General features: G+C 37.9%; 4 protein-coding genes across 4 annotated transcripts; 1 reads left to right on the top strand and 3 right to left on the bottom strand.

Annotated features, from left to right (window-relative positions):
• Window positions 1–1,026: 1,026 nt before the first annotated feature.
• Window positions 1,027–7,068, bottom strand: LOC124409173 (very-long-chain 3-oxoacyl-CoA reductase-like). Its single transcript, XM_046886597.1, has 4 exons — window positions 6,659–7,068; window positions 3,682–4,224; window positions 1,856–2,199; window positions 1,027–1,445 (listed from the first exon to the last, which is right to left on the bottom strand). The coding sequence occupies exons 2-4, from the start codon at window positions 4,054–4,056 to the stop codon at window positions 1,175–1,177; spliced, it is 990 nt and encodes a 329-aa protein (XP_046742553.1). The 5' UTR covers window positions 4,057–4,224; window positions 6,659–7,068; the 3' UTR covers window positions 1,027–1,174.
• A 5,589-nt stretch (window positions 7,069–12,657) lies between these two features.
• Window positions 12,658–16,762, bottom strand: LOC124408851 (trichohyalin-like). Its single transcript, XM_046886100.1, has 4 exons — window positions 16,404–16,762; window positions 16,165–16,337; window positions 14,958–15,155; window positions 12,658–14,554 (listed from the first exon to the last, which is right to left on the bottom strand). Exons 1-4 carry the CDS (start codon window positions 16,575–16,577, stop codon window positions 12,823–12,825), a joined length of 2,277 nt encoding a protein of 758 aa, XP_046742056.1. The 5' UTR covers window positions 16,578–16,762; the 3' UTR covers window positions 12,658–12,822.
• Window positions 16,763–16,973: 211 nt separating this feature from the next.
• LOC124408852 (migration and invasion enhancer 1) lies at window positions 16,974–19,035 on the top strand. The gene is made up of 3 exons (XM_046886101.1): window positions 16,974–17,117; window positions 17,745–17,842; window positions 17,933–19,035. The coding sequence occupies exons 1-3, from the start codon at window positions 17,086–17,088 to the stop codon at window positions 18,094–18,096; spliced, it is 294 nt and encodes a 97-aa protein (XP_046742057.1). The 5' UTR covers window positions 16,974–17,085; the 3' UTR covers window positions 18,097–19,035.
• LOC124408850 (molybdenum cofactor sulfurase 2) lies at window positions 18,186–25,015 on the bottom strand. Its single transcript, XM_046886099.1, has 7 exons — window positions 24,587–25,015; window positions 22,901–23,057; window positions 21,869–22,534; window positions 19,327–20,321; window positions 18,843–19,034; window positions 18,548–18,765; window positions 18,186–18,472 (listed from the first exon to the last, which is right to left on the bottom strand). Exons 1-7 carry the CDS (start codon window positions 24,675–24,677, stop codon window positions 18,272–18,274), a joined length of 2,520 nt encoding a protein of 839 aa, XP_046742055.1. The 5' UTR covers window positions 24,678–25,015; the 3' UTR covers window positions 18,186–18,271.
• Window positions 25,016–25,830: the final 815 nt, after the last annotated feature.

Genomic DNA, 25,830 nt, shown 5'->3' with positions numbered 1-25,830 from the left:
CGCAAAATTGTTGCGCTAGGAATTAGTGGCTTTAATTAAGCGAGATATGAAGGCTGAATAAATGATCGTTACGTTTTAGTGTTAAACAAAAGACAGAAAATATACTTTCTTTGCAGATATCACAGAACGATCTCTATAGTTCGACACGTAACGTCGCATCACACGTTGTCTCGCGTATGGCTCGCACTCAAGCACAACAACTACACGCAACAGGTTCTCCTATCCCGTACATGAAATATAGAATTCAGTTTCAGTGCGCATGGACAGTCAGTCACTCAGCAGACTAAGTTTGCCGTTTTCTCTCGGTATAAGCTTTGATGAAAAGCCACAAAGGGCCGCTTACTGTGGCCTTTTCTTAAGTCAGTGTCAAGCCATTAGTGTGATCAGCCCGTCACACTAATTATGAGAACATTCCAATCACCATTTCCACGGCCCGTATGATCTCTAAAATTGAACTAAGATTGTGCAAACCACATACCTGAATCATATGGAAAATCAGAAAGTGATTTGATAAACGGTTATTGGTCCCAGACAGCGTCTTTTTACTCCAGTGTATTTCCGACTGAGCCCAGAACACGTTAGGATGTATTATTCTTGGATATACACATGTGGGCATTAATTCAGAAACAGCTAATTTTTTTGTTCGAGTCGATTACGTTGGTAACGCAGATTCAACCTGCGGTTCTACTCTCAGCCGGCCGCTGCTTTAATAAGATCTTCCTAACTACTTTACCGACAAGGTTGAGTACCGACGGCCGGTCGGTATTGCAGGCCAGTAAAAGTCGGGGACCGACCGAACTTCGACGGAATATCTCATATATCACGTGTATTTAACCACTCTGAAGCTATGCTTGTACACTTACGAAAATTGTGACGTTCGGAGCTCATAATTTATTCATCAATGCAGATCAGATTCGAACCGGAAGTCACCTGTGCACCCACCGCGATCCTTGACCCTAGAATAAATGCCGCAAGTGTTGCCAATCCTAGATAGAAATGGCGCAAAGGGTGATTGAAAAGGTTCACGATCAACGATAACAATTTATTCTAGCCAACAATTGGCGTGAGAGAGTATGAAACAGAAACAAAATAAGCTATTATAAAAAGTCAGGATTTCTTTGCAGTGAGGAGAGGAAGAATCCTTAAGACTTTTCCTTCCTCCCCCCTTCCTTGATTAATCAGTCGTGGCTTGAGCGCGGTTTGGAATCGACTCGACGGTCTTCGGCTCGTCCTTGTCCTTTTTCCTCAGAGCGCGGTTCCTAATGTTCAACATCGTCCTCGCGATCAGCCAAATGGCCGCTTTTTCGCACACGCAACGAATCGCGTTGGTTGTCCCGACCAGCAAAGAGTGCGGAAAATAGCCCGTCGTTCGAGACTCGATGCCCACCGTCTTCAAGGACGACTCGACGAACTTTTCCGGCGATGGTGCCATCCAAGTCGACCTCCTGGATTAAAAAATAGAAAGTCAAATTAAAACGGCCTGATCGACCTTAGAAGCTCTACCAACGCACGTCATAAAATATGTATTTGGACCGGAAGAATGATGATAGCTTTTGTCCATTCTGTATACATATAGTAACAGAATTAATTGTTTCTTAACGTATTTCTACCGTCTTTCTGATATTTTCTGAAAATTTTGTATAACAATCTTCCAAACTGTTACAATTTCGATTGAGATTCAATGAACAAAGACAGAGCAAGTATTTCATACATTTTTGTGATAAATATTTGCGGCATAGTTGTCTTGACGGTATCCAAAACAAATTGCGCAAATTTAAACGAAGTCGTTTTAGACGTCAGGAAACCTTAACTTCAGGTCAAGCTACTTTAACTTTCTACGAGCTTCCGAGCTTACCTGATTTTCGACATTTTGGTGGCAACCGGACCCGGAAGAACGCATTGCACCGTGACACCACGTGGCGCAGCTTCGACCGCGAGATCGGCACTCAACTTGTCAACGTAAGATTTGCTCGCCGAATAGACGGACAAATAGGGATTTGGAATGGCCGCTGACATTGAACTGATGTTTATTATCACCCCCTTCCGGCGCTCCATCATCCCTGGAAGTATCGCTCGAGCCACCCCCGTCACTCCGGCAACATTGAGCTGCAGTATACGAGCGATTGTCTCTTCTGAGACATTCGTGAACACTTCCGGATGCTCGTAGCTCGTACCTGCGTTGTTCACTAAGACGCCAACCTTTGAATTCGATTCATTCGTTAGTGAGAAAAATGGCATTTCTTATAACGACGAGAGAAATTTATTAACAGCATGGGTATCGTTAGAATAAGAGTTTAAATTTCGTTGGAACTACAAGAAACTTCAGTTCAAGCAACCATTGAATGTATTTGTAATTATCGAACTACATTTTCTTTCTCGGTTATTGTACCATCAAATCTGTCCCTTGGTGACCAAAAAATTGAATACGGACGACTAAAAGTACACTGAATAGTAACCATAGTATCAGACCTTCTTACTATTAAAATAATGATCGAATGTTACTGCGACTATGGTAGATTCTAACCAAATATAGTGTATTTCAATGAACTCGAAAAGGTCCCTTGTGTTTTCTAGGATGCTTTTTTTCTCCTTTAAGACGTCTTTTCATCAAGTCATGCAGAACCAATTTTCTCGTGAATGTATTTTACTTTTGAAGCGAATGGGCGGCGGAACATTCAATACTACATGGTGTGCCGTTGGGTGGCAATATTTTTTCAACTCGCGCCTGAGAAATAGCTAAATAACAAGCTGAAAATCTTTAGAAAAAAATATATCCCTTGAATGAAATTTTGAGATTGCTCTCAAACATCGAAATTCTTCTATCCAAAAAATACGGACAAGATGTTATTTTTCTTCTTTCAAATTGTCACCACGCAACTAAATTTAATGATACCTACGTCATTAATTCTGAAAGCGTTAATTCTGTAGAGGTTTGAATTAAGTGCTTAATAGAATTACCGGTCATTCAAAATTCGTAGCTTCCATGGTTCGAAATTTATAGCATTAACTTCAAATTTGATTTTACGTAAAAATTCATCTTTAACCGTCTTCAGTGGCGAAACTATTGAGCTTAAAAATTCAGAGAACGTAGGCGATACAATTAAGAGCAAGTAAGAAGAAGTAAGAAAAGTAGGCTTATAGTTTTTTGTTTTTTTTTCTTCAATTCAATTATTCATTTTTTTATAGTCCAAAAAAAGGAAGGTTAAAGGTGAAACGTTCACCGTTTCGTTAGTAGAAAAATAAAAAAAAAAAAGAATCCATACGCAGCGAAAGAGACAAAATATACAAAAATATTGTGCCAGATTTGGTAAAAAAAAAAAATGGTCGTATCGTTTTCGACATATCCTAGGCACCGCAAGCCATGTCAGTACGAAACATGTTTTACACCGATCACTGTAACAACTCTACGAGTGGATAAATTTTAATTAAAAAATTACTGAATATACTTTAATACATAAACTTTGAAATAAAAAAAAAAATAAAAAAAACGGATGGAATCGAATAAACACTTTTTTAGTTAAAAATTCTCGAAATTCGCCTACTTTTCCAACCATCTACTCGGATGTACCCCTTTAAACATTCCGCATTGTGACCCTGCTGTTTTGTGACTTTTCTAAATTCTCACCTCAACCTCTGTTTCTCGTACCCAACCCAGATTAGCAGATTAGAAAGAATATGTACCTCGAGCTCCTCGACGCAGGTTGCGATTTTCGAATATACGGGCTGCCCCTGCGTCAGATCGGCCTCGAGGACTCGAGTCTCGATTCCAAATCGCTGTTTTATGTCGGCGGCGACCTGCTCCAGCTTGGGCAGTGACCTGGAGACCAAAAGTATGTCCAAGCCCTTGGCAGCCAGCGCCTCGGCGAAGGCTTTTCCCAGTCCGTCCGTCGCACCCGTCACGACGGCCCAACGACCTTGGGACGCGACGTCAAGTCCAAGGCCAAGTTGCGGGGCGATGAGCTTTTTCCAGGCGAGACCACTCGCCCTTATCAGGATCCTCAATCCCACCGCTGCTACCACAACAATCGTGATTTTCTCCCAGCAGGTCAACGCCATTTTTGGACTCGTTACGGGCTTTCAGTTACGTTTGACTCTATCCAGACTTCGAACCGTTGCTCGTGATCGTAAGGCTTTAACTGCCGCGGTCAGCACACGTTTTTATAACGATAAGCCGCTATCAGTCACGTGAACATCCGATTAGTATAATGACGTGCCGTCGTGGAACTGGGAAAAATTTCAAGCTGTAATTATCGTGACGATACTATCACGTATCGTCGTCAGCTAGTCGGACCTTCTGCACAGCGAAAATCGTTCAATTTTCGTGTTTTTCATTTCCTAATTTCTCCATTATATGGTCTGCAAAATTAGACTTGATTGAACATAAATTTAATGCACCGTTTTATGATGTTGAGTGACTCCTTTAAAAATCACAAAACACAATCTATTTTTTTAGACTTATAACGTTTAGCCTCTAAATTACGAATGGTATTTTCTTATTGATTACTTAAAAAAAAAATACTGAAAAAGTTATCCATACTTTCCTTAAACTGTGTCATTGTCATCTGAATACAGATGTTATGTTTGCATACGAAAAAGCAATTCAGGCTACACTCGTAATAAGAAATATTCACACCTTTAACTATTAACTCGAAGCGGATATTTTTTAATTACTTTCAAAAACGAATATATTTTTTATTTCTTTTTTACTGCAGACGAATAATTTTGTTATGTTACCTTTATTCGATCTTCAAAATATTTCTCATTCTGTCACAAAAATACACTTTTCGAAGAATAATAACGATTCTCTTGACTTTGGAGGTGAAATAATTTCTCTAAAATAACAAAATCATTTTTCACTTGAAAAAATACCTAATACTGTTTGCTTGATTCAACTAAGTGATATTTGATTTCCTCGAAGTTTAAGTACTTGAACCTTGGAAGTTGACTGAAATTAGTAATTTGTAATTCGATGTGATCGAAAAATATTCACCGAGTCGTTGTGAAAGAAATTCGTGTCAGTTGTACCGGATGTAATACTTTTATTTGTTTCACAATTCGAGCATCAGTTCATTTTATTATATTGTTTGATTCGTTATAGAAAAAAATTCATTTAGTTCAAGGAATTCGATTTGCTTCATAATTGGTAGTCATGTGATTTGTCGAGGAGGAATTTTCAGCTAAATCAAACCACAAATTTGTCGATTGAAACGCATTTATTGGATTCTAATGGGTCTCTCCTAACCGAATGACTGTTCAATTTTGATTGGCGGAGTGGAGTGCATAAGCATACTGAGGTGAATCTAATGAATAAGGAATCAGGTGCTTGTTCGTTGCATTATCTTATTTTTTCGTTGTTTTCAGTGTGTCATTCATATCTGGGGGATATCGGTGTCCAGTATAAGTGACTTGGTAAAAGTTTCTTTTTGAATTTCTTCTGCCCGCCTCAGCGGAGCGTAATCGCAAATACCTGTTCATAAGTTATTGAAAGTCTGTAGAAATTGATCGAATAAATCGGCAAATATCTGAGAATGGTTCTAAAGATAGTTCAACAAAAATCGAATAAACGGATCTGCAATTGTGAGTCACGAAGGTCAAGCAGAGTGTTGTTTTTTCAGAGAAAACTTAGTTGATAAAAATGAAATTGAACGGAAGTCATACATCGTAAGACTGGCGATTTGGTGCTTATAGCAATCTCATGAAATTTTAATCGACGCGTGCATTATGGGTAAAGCAGTAGACAATGGTAAAGAATAGATGGAGAGAAAAGTAGTATTTTATACTGTTAAGTGTGAACTACTCAACTGACGATCGGGCTTAAATTAAAGCGCCTTGAAACTTCGATAAAAACTTATTTCGACGAAGTTATCGGGTTGAAACTGCATCGTGAGACACTTTGAATAGCTGTTAATATGACAATAATGTCTCATTTAAAAATATTTTGTTCAACGGAATTACAAAACGATACAGCGAAAAATAACAATCCTTGAAAAATTGATGGGTAGCGAGAAGTAAAAAATAAAAAACCTAAGTTATCGCAAAAATTTGTAAATTTTCGCTTTTTTTCTACTCGACTTATTTTTATATAAACTTCTTGAAAGTGATTAAGAATATCGATTCATTTTCGCGTGGCACACTTTCGACACGTTAAAATAAGCTACTGACATCGCAAAGGAAAGAAAACTGAAATAGGTCACAACGGTTGAAAATATTCGAAAAGTGACTCACGTTCAATCCAAATGGAAAAAGTATTTAGTTTGATGCAAACTAATGAGAATAACAAAAAAAAAAAAAAAAATTCTGCTGACAGGATAAATTTACATTCGTTGCAGGAGTAGGAAGAAAAAAAACAATATTTAAAGTGATTAGAAATGAAATACAGATGTTGAAATCAAACCTGTGTTCAATTTTTACGCGTACTCACAAACTCCACTTTATTACCATCGTGTAAAAATTTTCAGAATCACTGTTAATTAAATTTTTAATCCAGGTAATGGAAATTTGTAACAGATTGAATTTTTTCGGGAAGATTGAATCAAGACCGTCGAAACAATTCTCACTGACTATGAATAGAAAAACACAGAAATTCTATTAAAATGCACCAACTTTCTCTGAGATTTTTTTTCACCAACCAATGATAACGTGACGAAGAATTTCTCACCTTTTGCTATATTTTTTGTGCGTATCTCGAGGCTTCCGAAAAGTCGAGAAACTGTACCGGGTGAAACGATAACGGTGATGCGACAAAGCTCGGACACCATGAGGATGAAAACGGCATCGACCCGTCGACGGTGCGCAGCGAGTTGCCTACAGAAACGCACTGCCGAAGCGCTTGCGCCGGCAATGTCACGGCTGCGCTTTTACCTTTTACTTCACTGACTCGGCGTCGCGACGCGTCGCGGAACTCCGTCCTTCCTTCCTTCTTTCTTTGGCCCACAATTATTCTAGGTCAGGGTCCATTTTCGCTGCAGCACTAGAGAACTTGATCTCGCGAATCCTCGCGACGACGATTTTTTCGAAGATCGTTTTGCTTCATATTCATTTTTTTACTCAATAATTCTCTTGACCCAAACTCTTGATCAAACCATGCAGGAATTTTGTTCACTACTTTCTCCTACGAGTGTCTTGTATTATTTTCTTCTCTGGCTATGAATTTATCCAACATCGATTTATGCACGCGTAGGTAATTAAATATTTTTATTCAACTTTGGGAAGCGCAATTTTCACATTTTCGACAATAATTCATACTTTAAATAACCGTATTCATCCCTTGGAGATTTTTTCATTTGCTAATTTATCCAACGTTAAAATCAACCCTTGACAAATGCTTCCAAAGTTATCGAACCACGACTATTTTCATACTGAACCATAGTAATATTTATGCAAGAGAAACGCGATAGATTATGAAACTTTAAACTTGAAAGATTCTTCCGTAAAATGTGTTAAAAAATGGAAGAAAATTGTTTATCTCGAGATTTTTTAGCCACTAAATTTTTAAGGGGGAAAAAAAAATTCAACATACAAAAAACAGGATAATGGCGTACCAACGCATCAAACACACTAGAAATTATCCCACATTGTGCTCAAGGAAGACCGCTCAAATTCGCTTGAGGCGTCGACTTTCCCCGTCTCGTAATCTTTGCACGTGCTGAACAGAAGTAGAAGATAAAAAAAAAAAATAAGAATAAGAATAAAAAAACGAAATCGAAATTATGCTGGTTTAGTATTCATCAATAACGCTCCTCACTTCGGCACACCAGCGTTAAAATACTTCACACACGCAAACACAGACGTAAAAACGGGTCTCTTCTAGTGCGTGAAAACAAGTCCCGTTTCACGGCACTCGACCGACTGAAGAAGTCTCGTGTTTCACGAGATTGTCCGTAAGAATTGGCGATAGTAGGTCAACATCGCGCTGGAAGCGCCGCGCCTAATACTTGTCAGCTGCGGCAGAGATCGGGATCATCTTCGTTGTGATCTAATTTCCGTTACGAGCCCCAGTTTAAGAAATATTAGCGGCTATTTTCCTTCACTTCGGAAAAACTATTCGCTTGTCAAAGATAAACATATTAATGTAAAACTTTAAGGTTTCGTTTTGGAAACGGAAATAAAAGAATGACACGATTTCAGGGTGAATATAGATTTTCATTTAATAATTTAACGTAACTTGTTGTTGGCTTGTGATGGAAATTTTTTTTTACTACGGGTTTATGTTTGACTAATATCGTACGCCTTTCTTCCAACAAGTTTAAAGTCAAAGAATTAAGGGGGGCGGAGGGGGGGGGGGGGGGGGGGAGTTAGGGTTTTAAAAGCCAAAAAAAGGCATATTTTCGTGATTTTTTGCGGTGATATAAGCAATATTGTTTAATTAAATTTATCTACAGATTGTGGTACAATTTCTGGAGTATGTTAGAAAAAATTTTCAATAAAAAATTTTGTTAAATACGCTTGTGACGGCAAATCTTCGGAAGCGCCTTGAAGAAGAGTTGTTTTGCGGTGAACATTATGACTCGTTACCGGATCATCTGAAAAAAAAAAAATCGATATGCACTTTAAGAGTGATATGTTTCCCCAGATAATCAGAAAGAGATTTTTTTCTATTTTTTTGCGGCATTTGGAAGTGAAAAACGTGATTTTAACAAAAAAAAATTCGGTTCATTTGTTATTAAAAAATCGAAAAAATGGGGCAAAAAAAAAAAAACTCTTCCTGATTACCTGGGAAAACAGATCACCTTTAAAATGAATATCGATTTTTTTGTTTCAGATGATCCGGTAACGAGTTATAATGTTCACCGCAAAGCAACTCTTTTTTCAAGGCACCTCCGGAGATTCGCCGTCACAGATGTATTTAGCAATATTTTTGATTGAGAAAATTTTTTTTCTAACATACTTCAGAAATTGTACCACAATACATGTAGGTAAATTGAATTAAATAATATTGCTTATATCACCGCAAAAAAAAAAAATCACGAAAATATGCCCCTTTTTCGCTTTTAAAACCCTAACCCCCCTCCCCTTTAACTTATTTGCGGGATTTTATGGTGGTTATTTTGAGGAATACGGAAACGCAAGAAGCTAGTCGCACGGCGGTAATTATGCGGCAAATTAGCCCCGAGTTTCTCTTCCTTTATACTTGCGGGCAGGATAAATTATAAGTAAAATCTTAAGTATTGGTAATCTCTCGTCTACGTGCGAAAACGGATGAATATTCGGGATGATTTGCATCCTGTTTGGCACGCTGGATGGACTCTCGTGTCTTATTTGAATTGGGTCAAAATTGCCGCAGTTAGAAACCGTGATTATTGAAGTATTCATTCAAGTAGTTCCTCCTATTTGTTTATCAATAAATCCACGCTTGGCTGGAATTTCAATTCGATTTAGACATCGGACAGCAAAGCGGGAAACTTCCTTCTTGCCGCGACCTACAAATTGGAGTCATCGAACTCAAGGAACCGATTCACTTTCGCCGAACTCGTCGCTCATGTTCAACGCATAGAGAAATTTCTAGCTATGGTTACGAGCTAACTATATATGTATGTATATACATATACACCGTTTTTGACGATCTTATTACCAGAAATTTAGTTCAGTTTGCTTTTTTGATCACAGTTATTCCTATGCAGATCTCTGAGAAATGAATTCTAAATTATGAAATATAGAAAATTATAATTTAGACAGTTGTCTTATGAATATTCATAATCGACAGAAAATGGAATGTGGAAAATTGTGAAATCGCCACTAAACTTGGAACAGCATGAATATCTAAACGTAATCTTCTGTAATTGGTAATTACAGACTTTAATATCTACTTTTAATTTCCAGTATTCCACACACGATAGTTGCACAACATTTTTGTTTTTTCTTCAAAATGATGAATTGTAACACTTCTTATGCTCGTTTCATGACTTTTTACACTCTGACTCTCGCCAGAACGGTGTTACAACGATTATCAAGACTTCCTCCAGCCTCTGTGTGTTTGTTTTTGTGAACGATTTTTGTACGTCAATCACATCATTTCTCAAAAATTCTTGAGCTAACAGCTAGTCGTTGCATTTTCGTAAGCTGATCGCTGATGCAGTAGCATTGCACCGTAACAGCACTTCGTCAAGTGTCAGCGAATTTTTTTCCCTGTAAAGAAAACTCGAATTTACGAGTAGACCACGAGGTAGATTTGACGATGCGTTGAATGTCAAAACCAGAGAGAGGTAAGTGTCTAATTACAATGACTGGCGGACGGTGGGCTGACGATGAACTTAATAACGTCGTTAAGGCCGATAATAATTGACGCTTTCGTAACAAGACCAGAACTTATACAGCACGTTTCATATTGCCACAAGATTGCAAGAAACTCGTTTTGCAAGATATGTGTTACAGTTAGTTTACAGCAATTGTATATATATATATATATATATTCAGATATATTTATATAGTCGCCTTCTTGGTTCGTCACGTTTTACAAAATCAATCGTCCTTCTAAAAAAATCTTTACTATTTATATCTACTTAAATCTGGGTGGCCGGAAGGACGCGACAAGATATCAATAATATCTGTTAAACTGGATAACAAAACAAATAACTTTTTTTTTACCGTTCATCGGAAAAGTTTTTTTCCTTTCATACCTTGGCACGAGTTAGTTGGAAAATTTCTGTGAAAAAATGTGAAACACACAATTTCTTAGGAAATTCTGTTTATATAAAAAAAGGGAAATGAAGATTTTCAGATATTTAATTGAATGAAGTTATCCTGACGATTTTTTGATACGTTTTGCTTTTCTTGTGTATCAACCTCTGCCGAGCTAATAAATAACAATAAATTGATTGAAAAATTATGATTATCGAACTTCATCCAACTATCATATACAAATTGTAAAAAATATACCTTTTAGGTAACAAAAAAATGTCCATTGCAACATTGCAATGTGACTGATAGACATTACGTAGATAATATTGTATTGTCATGTGATATTGCAGGCAAAGATATCCGCGACATTTCATCGGTACTAAAAATACGATACAAGGCTCTAAGCTCTGTACAATATTGCAGGAATATAAAATAGTGTATAGGGTGGTTTTCCAGTATGGGATTTCCATTTTATACCAGCAATTTTTTTCTTTCATACAGGCAGTCTGCATAACCAGCGGAAATATATCGTTCGCTGCACAGTGAGAGCTGCGGCAACTTTCTACTTCCACCTTTCTATACGCCGTTTAATGTTTATATACGTTAAATCGTAAGATTTCCAAGTTAATTGCTGTTTCGATTGTAAATGTCATAACGCTAAGCCTGCGGCTATAAGAATGAATCTTCGAACTTGATCGGAGCGAGGAATTTCAAAGGCGAAGACGTAGCTTTTAAAATCTGTGGAATTTGACCGACGTTTAAATATAACGAGATATTTTTTAAACCAAATTTCAGGGAACACTGTGGAAAAGTTTGTACCTTATCCGTTATACGTTGTAGATTGATTCACCCACTCGTTAGACTATAGGCAAAGGAATTTAGATATTTTCACAATAATGAAAAATAAATTCATAATAATAAATTCATGATAATCGTCTCAACGGCAATTGTGATTTTCGAGATTTTTGATGTTTTTCAGACAAATAATTGCTTATGTGAACGCATTCATGTGCGGAATGAACGTCAACTTTTCGTGGCAGTTACACATATTTGATGCCAGCTGACTATTAGTCCACGTTACTTGCTTTTTGGAGTATCGATTTTTCATATTCTGTTAAAACCAAAGTGACAATAAATATTTTGACCTAATCAATCTCCCAAAGCGCACCTTGTAAATAAAATAGCTTATCTCATTATTATCAGAAGCATATTCGTGTACAAAAGTTATTAAATTATATAAGCGGAATATTATCTGTGAACTGGGCAACTTTTTTGATACCACTCACAAACGATTTTTATATGACATTCGTGTGCAAAAAAAAAAATGGGAGTTTGGAATAACTCAATTTAAAAAACTGAAAAAGTTACAAGATCGGTTCTTCTTCAAAGTAATATTAGGAATTGAGGTACATAGAAAAAATATGGACATTTTTGTTAAAAAAATGGTTTTCGAAAACCCATGTTATTATCGAACCATTTTACTGAATGGCTCGTTTCAATTTTGAATTCCATCAAATTCTGTAGAGAGACGTATCAAAGAGGGTCGTGAAATAAATGTCCCGATACCACGTTACCCAAGATACTTCTCCAGTCAATTATTTATCTTCACAAATGTTTATTAATATCTTTTATATACCTTACAGCTTAACATCATCAATATTGTCATTATAGTTACAAAAGCTAATTACAACGAAGTTACAGTATCAAAAATTCAGTTTACCAGGCGATTTCCTTGAAGTTTCCTGCGCTTTAACAGCAGATAGGCAAACGAAGTCACATTCTAAGTCTGTTTGATGTGACTTCGGTTGCCTGTGTGCTGGTAAAGCGTCGGAGATCTTCAAGAGAATCACCCGGATTGCCTGAAATAGGATGTGAGTCCGAGTCCCAAATCGATGAACTAATCGAACAGACCATTACATAGAATATCGAAACTCCTAGAAGTCAAAACTCCAAACGTCCAAAAATTTCTAACGGTCAAAACTCCGAACCTAACCAAGCTCGAGACATGACGTGAAGCACTTTACTTTACTGCACGTGTGAAGATTGGTGAAGTTTGGACCTTTGCCGACTTAGAATTAACCGTTGGGGTTTCGACCATTCTGGTTTTGAACTATCCGGAATATCGACGTTCTATGTAACGGTATCTCTGAGTTTAAAAATTCGGAACTCTGACCTGTTACCCAGGCAAACGAACCAACTATGCATCTAGGTACTCAAATCAGTGTTGTCCACCTCCACCTCTTCTGCGTTACCGGGAATGCTTCCCTTTTGTCCGGCCTTAACGACGGGTCGGTCCGCTGTCATCATCCTGTTGTGGTGAGCCTGATGAACGGTCTCCAAATAGTACCGTCTCCATAACATTGCCTTGGTCTCAGTGTCGCTGGTCCAGCTCCGCCAGTCGCCACGGCTTATGGGGGCGGCAGATTTTGCCTCGGCTTCGTTGACCACTCGGTGGATCCATTTCGCCCAATCACCAGCTCTGTCGGCTACGCGGTCGAGCCATTTTCCCCAGTCCCTGATCTCGGTTGACTCAACCTCAGGGGGATGATGGCGGAGGAACTCAGCTTCGGAGCCGTGCAACGTGCTCTTCAGCCAGGCGGCCGCTTTGCCAGAAAAGACGTCGATCACGTCCTTCAGGTTCTCCGTGAGCGCGTCCGGGCTCTCGAGAGTCACAAGTTTTGACAGTTTCTCGTACAGCGCCCTCTGTATGCGGTTTTGAACTATGTCTGTCTCGTCGCCCTCTGGCGCCTCGGCTACCATGTCGAAGACCGCCTGGATCAGTCGGCCGAAGGTCACGAAGGGCAGTTCCGTCTTGAACAACTTGCCGTCGCCAATGCCATCGATGGCCTGCAGCAGCCCGACCTCTTTCAGCTTTTGCTCTTCCTCCGCCTCCTGCTGCTTCTTCTTCCGCTCCTCCTCGAGTTCTTTCCGCTTCTTCTCCTCCTCCTCCTCGGCCGCTTTCTTTCGTTTTCTTTCTTCCTCCTCGGCAGCTTCCTTCCGCTTCTTCTCCTCCTCCTCGGCGGCTGCTTTCCGCTTACGTTCCGCCTCCGCTTCTTCTTCCTCCTGCTGCTTCTTCTTCTTCTTCAGCCTTTCATCTTCTTCCTCTTGTTCTCTTCTTGCCTTCTCGGCTGCTTCTTGCAACTCCTTCTTCTTCCTTCTGTCCTCCTCCTCTTCGGCCGCGATTCTGGCCTTATCTTCTTCTTCTTTTTTCCTTCTCTTCTCCTCCTCCTCTTTCTCCTTCTCTTCCTGCTTTATTTTGGTCTCTGTTTCTAGCCTCTCCTTCTCTTCAGCTGCTTCTTTTTCTGCTACCATCACCTGCGCGCTGTTGTCTGTTGTGCCAACGGCTTTATCCATCTGTATGTCCTTCTTGTCTTCCTTGACATCTTTCCCCTTTTCCTGCTTCTCATCCTTCACCTTGTCTTCCGCTTCTGATTCTTCCTCTTCCTCCTCTTCCTCCTTCACCTCCCTCGTCATTGGCTTCTCCTCGTCCTTGTCATCGTCCATATCTTCTGCAGCTGCAGCTTTCTCTTCTTCAGCCCGAGCTTTTTCCTCCTCAAGTTCCTTTCTGTGCTCTTCGGCAACCTCAAAAAGCACGCCGGATATCCAGCAGGCGATTATATCAGCCAAAAACCTCATCTGCTGGGACTTTAAGTCCTCTTGTTCGCCCTGTGGCGTGTATTCCAGGACAAAACTAAGTCGACGGAGAATTACGCTCGCTATGTCCTCAAACTCCTCGACTGGAATTGGGCATTTCCATTTCAAGATACTCCTCACGAACCGCTCGGCCATCAAGTACTGGTGCATCACTGCCTCTCTGTCCAGCGGCGACTGACACTTAGAATTTTTCGGCTTTTCCCGGCATTTTTTTCGCAAACATTTACGCGCATTATTTTTATCTTTCTGACGTTCTTTTTCACGGAAATAATGTTCGGCTTGTCTATGAGAAAATCAAAAGGAAAAGTTTCATAAACAGGTTCAAGTCAGAATTTTCTGTTCACATATGAAAGCTTTTAAGTCCTTTTGAATTATTTCACGGTCATTAGCTAGTTTTTTTTTTCTGTAATTGTCTTGACTTTATTTGCACGCTATTTTATTTGTTACGAATGATTATCTTTCGTTCTATAACTTTCAACATTTTCATAACGATTAAAAAGAACCCTTAACATTAACATGTACAAAAAAATGTTCTCCTGATACATTTTTACACAAAAACTAACAATAGATATTCAACTGTCAAATGATTTTTTCCTGCAACACGATTCCAATAATTGGGAAATTCACGCGATAATATTCCACCAACAGTTTGTTATAATATTAAGACAAATTTCAGTAAACATTACTCGGGTGTGAGGCAGGAACTTCCTTCGACCGACTTGATCAAGCTGCTGATCATCTCAGGTGGCAAGCTCTCTCCTCGTTCTATCAGGGTGCCAACAACCAATCGCCTGGCCGGTTGAGCCAATTCGTTGATCCGATCCGAGATTGGGCGCAGTCTTCGTATAACGGTCTTCCCCAAACATTCCAACGGGCACTTCCGGCTAAAAAACAAACGTCAGATTCTCTGATCAAAATCGTGCCTACTATCGTAAGTTATGTTGGTTATGATTTATTCTTCATTGTACAGAAGTAGAGACCTTACAAGTATATTGAAAAAAAAGGTTAAGAGAAGAAAAATTAAAAAGCTATTACTGAAATCAGTAAAATTGAAATCAATTGAAACAATAATTAAACTTGGAAGAAAATTATTTGGAAAACCTGGATTGCTGGTAATTTTTGTATGATTATGAATTATTATATGTACATCGCTTGTCTCGTGTACAAAAGTATTACGTTGTCTCTCTGAATTTGAATCAGTGGAAACTTACTGATTCTTAATTATGAACAGATTATGGAAAAAAACCAGTGCACGTACAATTACGATTCAGTGACCTTTCACTAATTTTTAACTGACTTCTAGCGTATGTACACTGATATTTTCTAGTGGTATACTTGTAGGTAACTGATTCAAATTTGGAGAGTTTCGTCCAGCTGTAGTATTGAATTATGGATGATTTTGATCGTAATTACGATGAATTGAATTCTCCACAAACAGCCTGAGATCAACTTTTTACTTAGTTTCCAGATAAATCTCATTATAAGAACAATCTATGCAGAACTGTTAAAAGTCTCAATCAATAAACTCGTTATCTTGATTGGAAAATATTCTAAACTTTTCAGAATTCCATTCCAAAGGATTTGTGGATGAGAGATTTTCAAATGTAATTTAGTAAAATTGAGCAATAGATTTCACGTCATTTTTGGTTGAACGGAAAAATGATACGATGTTTTTCAAGGTCGAGTAACAACTAAAATGTCTCTTCGAATTTTTCGTCAAAGACATTTTTCTTCTCATATATCTTACGTATGAAATTTTCTTATCGAAATTCAGCTCGAATACTTTCATCCTCGCTGTTCAAACTCTGATTCAAACATCGTTTAACCCTACTGACGAAAAGATTTTGAAAACTAATGTATAAAGTCTGCAGATGTATTTCCAAATCATTTTACCTGGGGGTAGCCAACATGTCTACGTATTCCTTCTTCGACAGGCAATGTCGCGGGACGATTTCAAGTTTGGGAAAAGTGCAGGGTGGAGAATAAATCATGACAGCCATAGTCTTTTGGCTCTTCAAGCTTCTCGCCATTTTATTACGACAGCAATCAGCCTCGGATTTGACAAGCTGTTGTTGGGAATTGAAAAAATTCTTCTGCTTTACAAGCATAATTTTCAGTTCTAATTAACTTACAGTTGGTTTGCGAGCATGCTTTTCACAGCGGGATGACTTGTTGTTGATAGAATTCCTACTTTTTCCAGTGGCCTTTGGACTTCCCGTCGTTTCGTCTTTCCTTCCAGATTCTATGTCACCTGCAACCGGAGTCGCGTTTTTCACGTCATCGGGTTCGTCTTCGTTCTCCTCCATTTCTTCGTTATTCTTTGAATGTGATTTGGTTTGAATTCAGTTGCCAAAACGAGGGTTTTAATCGGTGCAGCAATTTCTTCAAAAATTTATTAAGAATTATAACGTCATATTTAAGATTATTACACGGATAATTTTACGTCAGTTGACCTCGTCCGAAACTTTTTTTCTACTGCTCTGAAGTTGTCGAGTTTCGTATTATTCAAACGATACGCAGTCAGTTGTTTCATCACTGGCATTTGTTTTTTCAAATGCGCGGCAAACTAGTGTCCTGTGAAGTTATCGTTTTGTGAAATTAAACCAGCTGCTACTCACATCTGGCGGATTATTCGACAACTTCGTGTCGGTAATGAGACTCACACCGTAATCGATGAGCTGCGTGAGTCTCACGAGACGTGTAAGGCAGCAAAATAGTTCATTTAAGTTCATTTTCATCATCATCCAAACAGAAAAGTCGACCGTGAAAGAGATAATAAACTATCTGCTAAAGACTCTGTAATATTATTGAAACATGTCCGACGTGAAGATAAATGTTGAGTATTGGTAAGTTGACCGCATTAAGTCTATCGCGATGTTGTTTGGTGTATATAAAAAAACCTAACCTAACTCGCTGATATAACCTAGCGTAAGATTCTTATCTACTCCGTATTTTTCTTAATTCAAGCGACGATACAATAAATTATTTGTAGCATATTTATATAATTCTACGCCGTTTTGTGTCGGTTTAACTTGATGCAGGACAAGTTTTGTCTCCTTTTTCGGCACCAAAAATCGTACGCAGAAGTAAGCATAGAAACAAGATCATTTCTACGGTCAGATCCAGAGGAAAGAGACCAATACGAATCATTTTTTTAGAAGTGGGATTACTTTAGCTTTCGGCCTTTTAGCAATAGTCCTAAAAAGTATGCGAAATCAATTACGTAAATATTAGTTCAGTTTTCTTCTTCGTTTTTCATTCAGAAGTTTGAATTGAGCTCGCTGCAAAATCGAGAGTAACTAAAGAGTCTTTCATTCAGAAATAATTTAGAAACGATCACGAGAATTCTAAAGATGTAACTCATCTAATTACTTCTGTATCTTTTGTTCAATGCAGCAAACAGTGGCTTAGTTTGCAAAACTAAATTACAATTGTGAATCAGTTGTTGATGAGAAATCTTCAAAAATCCACAGCGGTTCCTGCGGACATAGAAAGCAATTTTTAGAGATGGCAGATGCAATTCGTAAGGATGTTCCCACTGCGGAGGTGTCTGGAAGCGAAGGAAGACAAGGTGGGACAGATTTTAAATATTTTCAGTATGTATCATGCGTGTAAAATGAGAATTGCTTTATTTAATTTAACGTCCGTTCCTTTTATTCAGCTTCGTTCGAAGTCCAGGTGAACGGCGAGCTGGTATACTCCAAACTTCAGACCATGGCTTTTCCCGACTATGAGGCTGTCGCTGAACTCGCGAAGGAAGTTTCCCAGGGAGAACCAGTACGGAAAATCAAAAAGGAGCAACCCATAGACTGTGCCATATCTTAAAATAGCAATATCAGCGAAGTCAAAAGTGAGAGAGAGAGAAAGAGAGAGAGAAAGGATCGTGCAAAAAATGTGTGAGTTTTATTACTTATAAGTCCTTATTGTTATTTATATATATAAACATCTTAGAATATTATTACTGTATAAAGTTTCTGTCCTATTTTAATTTAATCTAACGTCAATCGTGGGTGTTGCATTGATAAGTAACCGGGTCACCGATTCTTATCACTTCGTTTTCACCACACGCTCTACTCAAGTAAATACCAAATCTCATTTTTCCATGAAATTCTTCCGCCAATGTTCTCAACGGTTCCACAGTTTTTTTCCCTGTGTTTTGATCGATACAGATCATCTGGCACCTCGTGCACTGGCCGTCGACCTGTTCACCAATTGTTGGTTACTCAAGTGCATGAGATTATTATTTGATTTACCAGGAATCTGAATTCATCCTCACCTGGAATATCGTCTTTCCGATTCTTATGCTCGTCCATTTCATCTCTTCGAAAGGTTCGCAGCCATCGACGACTATGTTGCCTCGGAATCTGTCCAAAATCGTGTCCTTATCGCACTCGGAATCTGGGGAAATTTTCTCCGCCAGCCATCGTATGCTCTCTTGGTTTATTAACAGGTACTGAGCTTGACTCGAGAAAGATATTTCCGGTCCATTTTTCACTGAAACGTTGCATAATTTAAAGCTTACCGATATAATTTACATATTATTTTTTTTTCTTCTCCGTTCATCTTTGTACCTTTCGCCTCACAGTCTTGTTTGACTAGTCTAAGCCCGGGACGACCCAAAGTTAAACTTAGCCATTCGGAAACGTCAGGTCCACAGTCTATTCCTTCCACTCTATGACCGCATATTTTACTTCGACAAACAGCCCCTGCAGGCCTTTGTTCGTTCGATGCAATCTTCAAAGGGACTTTTATCGAAGGCATGCCTGAAAATAGAAATTCCATGAATAGTGAAACACCGCGATATTCGATTGAATATAGTAACGTTTCAAAAGTATGAAATCCGATTTTGGATTGTCAATAAATTAAAATAAATATCCCAATTTCTAATCAGTTAAGGGTAATGCGAAAGTTCTATGAATTTCTATTCTATGAAAATTTTTCAATACTCTCTGAGAATATAAAGGATTACAGAATAAAGATGTCTACGTGACTGTTGAGAAATTGCTTTACTCGTTCACTTAAATCTTGTGTTGTTAATTTTTTTCAACAGCTTACCAGGATAGTTGAGTTCCAGAACATCATCGGCTCGCCTTATGATCGGTCTTATCAAGCAGAGTTTGACCTCCTGTTTCTGTGTCAAACAGACGCCCGAAGCCGTCGTGATCATCCATTCTCTGTCGTAATTCAATCCCCTGTCCCCAATGACCCACGATTCCCGGATTTCATAGGCTGCACAAGACTTGATTGGGTATATATAAAGTCTCCTCAGCCTGCACTTCGGCCTCTTTTCATCCCCGCCATCCTCTTCCTCTTCCCCATCTCCCTCCAGAACAATCCGATCATCCGTGGAAATCCCGTCGCCGTTTCTGATCACGTTCTCAAAATATCCTTCATCGAAATCGTGCTGATCAGAGCTTGGACGAATCGTCGCAAGATCACTAGTCGAAGAACCATCGCTATGCCTGATCCTGACTTTCATCCTGTGCGCCCTCCACCAGTCGGGAACTTTCTCGACTTCCGGTCCGTGCAGGAAGCACTTCTTCACCAGATCGATTAACGAGGTCACCTCCGACATGGACGACATGTAGCCGAAGGAGACCCTGACTCCGCCCGTCGGTTTACCGTTCACCAGGTCTCTCTCGTCCCCGCAGACGTGTCCGGCGCTGAAGTGTTCCTTGAGCTCCTCGTTCGAGAGCTTCAGATGCCTCTGGCAGGCTCCCGGGTTACAGAAGCATCCTGTTCTCACGTGGATCTTGTGAAGGTTGGCCATGTTCAGGAACTCGACGAAACCGACGGTCTCACCGTTCGGTCGAAGCAGATTGAAGGTCACGACGCCACCTTGGATCCTCGCGTCTTCGTAAGCTGTGTCTGAGTATAATTTCGCTATCGGTGATCCGTTCGAGTGGTGCATCAATAGTAAAGAATTGTGCAGGCACTTGGCGAGGCCGAATACGTGCTGGGATATTTTCTGCATAGGAATTTTGTCGAGGACATCGAAACCGTGTCGCAGTGACGCTATCGAGAGGAACGGCAGCGTCCCGTCCTCAAACCTGGAAACACAAAGGAAAACGTATCGTCGGTTTACTTTTTTGTTTTTCAAACAAGATAAATGTAGTCATGATACATGTTTATCTTTTTATTTAACGCCCAGAATTTTGGGTCATTAGTTATTACAATTTTTTTCGAAATTTAAAGCACCTACGATTTATAGTATATTTAGTTTGCGTAATTTTTACAACAGTTTTGCGTAACTGAAAGGGTGTCATTTAGTTTATTACCTTATACTATAGGTACACATGTTATGGAATAGTTTCCTTTCAGTGAGTATCCTCTCGATTCAATGGACTTCCGGTTAATTATTAGTAGATTTTCTATTGCATGTCACGGTGTTAACGATGGAACGAAAAATTCATCGGGTGGTAGTAGCTTCCGAAATTTTTTAATCGAGAGGTCTCTTTACTCGTCGAATTTTCGTCAACATCGTACAATTTTTGTCCCAAAAAGATATGGCAGATATTTTCCGAATCAAGATGAAATTTTAAAACAATTTATCGATCCTTCAAGATTCATCGATACGTTTGAATATTCATTTTGACTTAATGGTATCCTAAACATTCGAAATAGACTTGAATGCTCAGATCTTACACAAAAATTAACGTATACAGATAGTTTGAGAAATATATACATAAAAGTCCGCGTTTCGTCTTAGGTTTTAGTAACCGCAATTTCAAGATCGAAGCATTTTTGAAGAGTTATTGAGTTAATTCTTACCGAATTTCATCGAAAATTTTTATACATTATATAAACTAGACCGAAATTTAAAAAAATTCAAGGTTATTCTTCATTGTAATTTTCCTATCAAGTAATTTCATTCATCTCAATTGCCTTCGAGAAGAAGAGAATTCATACACTGAAAAATAAAGTTATAGAATTTATTAAATATTCATTGATTCAACAAAAAAACTTCTTTATCTTTATGTATAATTTTGCATTCATTATTCTGTTAGTAAAAATTGATTCAATTACACAATTAGTTATGTCACCATGCAGGTCAGTATGAAATGCATCAAATTTACAATTTTTGAAAGCTGTAGAATAATTATTTCATAACGAGATGAAGGATGATTTATTTGAAAAATTGTGCCCCCGGCGACATTCAGAATTTTTTAAAAATCACGAAATTCCACATAATTGGAACATTTCACAGACCTTGAAAATATTTCACGAGATTCCTTCGTTTTCTCTTATCCGTGATCTCACATTTATTTGCAACAAAATAGCCACCATTTGAAATTAAAATTCGATTAAAAAAGGTGTGAAACAAAATAAACTACTTAAAGACTGTTTTCAAGTATTTGACCTAAATTGGTCGTTCCATTTTTGAGATATCGATCGAAACCGTTAAAGCAATTGACAATTAAAATGCTACCTATTAAAGGATTATGCTAAAAAAAAAAAAAAAAAAAAAAAAAAAAATATGCAAACAAATCTGTATCCACATACTTTAGAACAAAAAAAAACTCCATCAGAATTGCATATATGATTGCTGTGATATAAATTCCCAAGATTTAACTAGTTTTAGAAAAATTGCAATCACCTTTCATGAAGAACGCGTCTTTTGGAGTGAAACCTGTCGGAGCTGAGGCTGATCTCTACGGTTCCACCGCCGTAGTAAACCTTCCTGAGAAGATTGGCCGACGAGTTCCTGACTAAAAGAGCTCCAAGTCCTGTCGGGTATCCAAAAATTTTGTAAAACGACAAGCAAACGAAGTCTGGTTTGTATTTGGCGAGGTCGAGATCGTTCGTGGCAACGTAGGAAGCAGCGTCGAGCATGGTGAACCACTTGGATCGTCGATCATCGACGAGATAATCGAGCGCGTTTTCCTCGGCGGTAATCTTCACCCATTCCAGCGGGTATTTCAACCCGGAGAAATTACATTGAGCGGGGAAAACGAAGAGGGAATTTAACTTCCGGGGTTCTACTTCCGGCTCTATCCTTCGACTCCTTTCGCCATGAAATATTTTAAAGGCCTCCTCGTGCCCCAGGCAGAAAACCTCGGCTCCTCTCTCCCCCAACACTTCCCTCATTCCCAAAACGGAAGTATGATTATCCTGCAGGTACACGAATCTTCCGCACCCACCTTGGATCTCATCGTGTTTAGAAAACGCGAAACTCTCGGACACAAGCTTCAGCGACGCTGTTGCGCTCGATGTGAATATCACGCTGTACTCGTCACTGCTCGTGTGAAAATGATCCAGGATTCTAAAACGGATATCGAAATTAGTATTATTATTATTACTTACAGAATTTAAGAATTTAGATTACATCAACTTTTTTACTTTTCTTTTCTTACTGTGATGTCCGTTAAAAAGTAATAATAAAATGTAAAAAAAAAAAAAAAAAAAAAAAAAAAAAAAAACGCATAGATCATAGGGCGAAAACATTTTCACATCCGTCCAGTCTGTCTTTCAGAAATATTTTTCTAAAAAAAATTAACAAAATGACTGTCTGAAAAATGTTCGCGAATGTTTTACGGAATAATCTGTAACGAGTTTATGTTTGGTGAACATTTTCACAAGGTGATAATTTTTTTCACGGTGACTTGAAATAAGTTTATGGAACGCGTACCTGAATCTGATCTGGTCAATAATATCCAGGGTCAGTTTGCTGGCGGATCCAAGTGAGTGTGGATTTCCATAAAGGGTGGAGGATAGATCGTCGGCGAAATTTTTGATTTGGGATTTGGAGTAGAGAGTAGCGCCGGCATGATCGAGGTAACAGTTGTCTGAAAATTAAAGAGGTTCTCAATTAATTTTAATTAAGGGGAGACGAGGGTCTGAGATACAAAAAAAAAAGCATATTTTTGTGATTTTTTTTACCCAGAGTACCTTATTTATTAATATTTTTAAACTTATTGTTCATTATTAAGCGTTATTGTAAGAATATTCTGCTACATTTTTATAAAAAAATATTGAAAATTTAGCCAGTGGTAGTGGTGAGAACCGAGTCATCTGAAATAAAAAAGTTTCCATGCGGTAGTCAGGATAACTCATGATCGCTTCGTCTGAAAATAAAAAACCAAAGAAATTTTTTTATTACATAAGTTTATCTTGAATTTGAACGAAGGAATTAACAAAATATTTATTTTTGAATTTTTGGTGAAGGTGCAATCAAAAAACTCTGATTTGCTCTTTTTGTTTAATTCAAAAATAGGTTGTAATTGAGAAAAAAAAAATAATCCTTCTTTTAGAAACCAGTATTTAGTATGTGAATGAAGCGTGCAAAGTTTAGGTGAAATCGGTCCGAAAGTTTTCGAAAAATTTTAACTACCGCATGGAAACTTTTTTTTTTTGAGGTGACTCGGTTCTCACCACTATCATTGGCTGAATTTGCAATATTTTTTTATAAAAATGTTGCTAGATATTCTTAGAATAATGCTTAATAATGTACAATAAGTTTTATAAATATAAATAAATAAGGTACTCTGTGAAAAAAATCTCAACAATATAAACAGATCGTCACTACACGGATGATTATAGCATGTATTATCGGGTTCGATTAGATTGCGTTGTTTGGAATTTATACTGCGTATCAACAAATGTATCCACGACCAAGTTAGATAACCTCGGATCAATCCATTCTGCTTTCGATTGCGGAAGACCGATTCTCGTGTAAATAAACCGACAACTTATCAATATATATTACAAACACATGATTATTTTAGAGATTACGCGACCACCAGCTGAGTTGATATCATACTTAACTGATGTCGCAGATAAAGTAAACTGTCTAAATTTTTTCTACGTTCAATTTCATTTCGAGCTTCTTCGTTGAGCAAAAATTTATACCTTTCATTAATTTTATTACGCGATTATAGTTGGTAAAAATAAAAGTAATTATCGAATTATTATATTCGTCAATTATACGCAAAAGCTGAGGTATCGATGCTTAGGTTGAAATTTTGAAAAAAATTAATAAATATATATTGTTTTGTGGTATTTTACTGACACTGACCACGATTAACAAATGGTCATATCCGATTGGCACTGAAAAACAAATTAAATCTGTTTTAGTAAGTTTATAGAAAGTCATCAAAGAGTAGAATTCAACGATTCTATTAGATTTTCAACCATTTCAAAGTGATTTGAAACGAATCATCGATATCTCAGGTTTTATTTTTAATTCTAGGATTTTTCTACCTCTGTAATTTGACAGAGATCTTCATATATCTTCTAATAAAATGATCAATAATTATCGCATTTTGGCCCAGCAACCTCCTTAATAAATTAAACCCAATTGGGAACAGCTGCCTACCTCTGAGCTGGTCGAATTCGGTCTTCAAATATTCTACGGTCTCCCGATCGTAAACTTGAGTGTAAAATTTTTTGGGATTTTCTTCAGCCATGTCTCTTGGATCGGTGCGAATGGTTGGACTGGAGGTCCAACTGGCATTCGTTGTTCGCGAATGTTGTTCTGACACTTGCCTGTTTTTTCCGTTGTTATATAAGGCAAACCGTGTCACTCGTTGTTTTGACGGTTGAGCGATCTTTCACCGGACGAAGTAATGATCGATGATAACGGTAATTACGATCACGAATCGTTGTTTCTTTCTTTCTTAGTTATACGGTTTTCTTCCTCCTCCTTTTTTTGTTGTGTATCTGTGTGACGAGCAATCAAAAACCAAAATTCTAAAAAAGTCGAAGAACTGTTTGCACTCATTTGACAGCACGATTATGCTTCTTGAGTGAGATTCTTCATCCTGAAATGCGGTTTGGCGTTGCTTTCTGCTACTGCTATTGCTGCTATTGTTGCTGCTGCTGCTGCACTGAACATTGTTTTAGTTCCCCGTAGGAATGCTGCAACCGACGCGTGCAGCATCGACGACAAACAACTTTTGCACAAATCCATCACGCGGTTATGCTGCATGTCGAAAGCCCCTTTGATAGCGATTTTTCGCTTATCTAATTCAGGTTCATATTTTTGTTTCTTCGTAATTTTTAAGCCACCCGGTTTATGGTTAAGCTATTATCGTTGTTGGAGTCAGTATCGTAAGCGTGTAAACATATATCAATTCAATATATTTTATCGATCACTTACTTGCCAGAGAAGAATAAACTTTAAGATATATATGTGTCAGCCGTGCGGTCCAATAAATAATTTCCAAACAGTTAACACGAGTTTGATAAAATAAAAAGCATATAAATAATGATAACATTTATTGATGAAGGGAAAAACATTATTAAAAAGTGTAAATTTTAGCGGAGAAAGTCATACAAAGATAATATTATTATGCTGCTAGTTTTTCATGAAAAATTCGAATTGTTTTTTTTTTTCTCTGTAATTTGTTCATAATTGTAAATTATAATGAATCATACGGATGATTTGAAGAGGTTTAAAAAAAGGTTGCAAGTAACATTTTTTCGAAAAAAATTCTGTTTAGTAAGTATGATATGCAAAGGCCAGGGTTTTATAGCGAAATTTTTTATTTTCTATTTTTTATTTTACTGAATAACTTCAGTCATTATACACTGACACAAAAACTTCGGCCACTTGAAATA

The sequence above is a fragment of the Diprion similis genome, chromosome 8, assembly GCF_021155765.1.
Source record: "Diprion similis isolate iyDipSimi1 chromosome 8, iyDipSimi1.1, whole genome shotgun sequence".
Taxonomy (NCBI): domain Eukaryota; kingdom Metazoa; phylum Arthropoda; class Insecta; order Hymenoptera; family Diprionidae; genus Diprion; species Diprion similis.
Note: the sequence above shows the minus strand (reverse complement) of the source record. Positions and strands in the feature narration are given on the sequence as shown.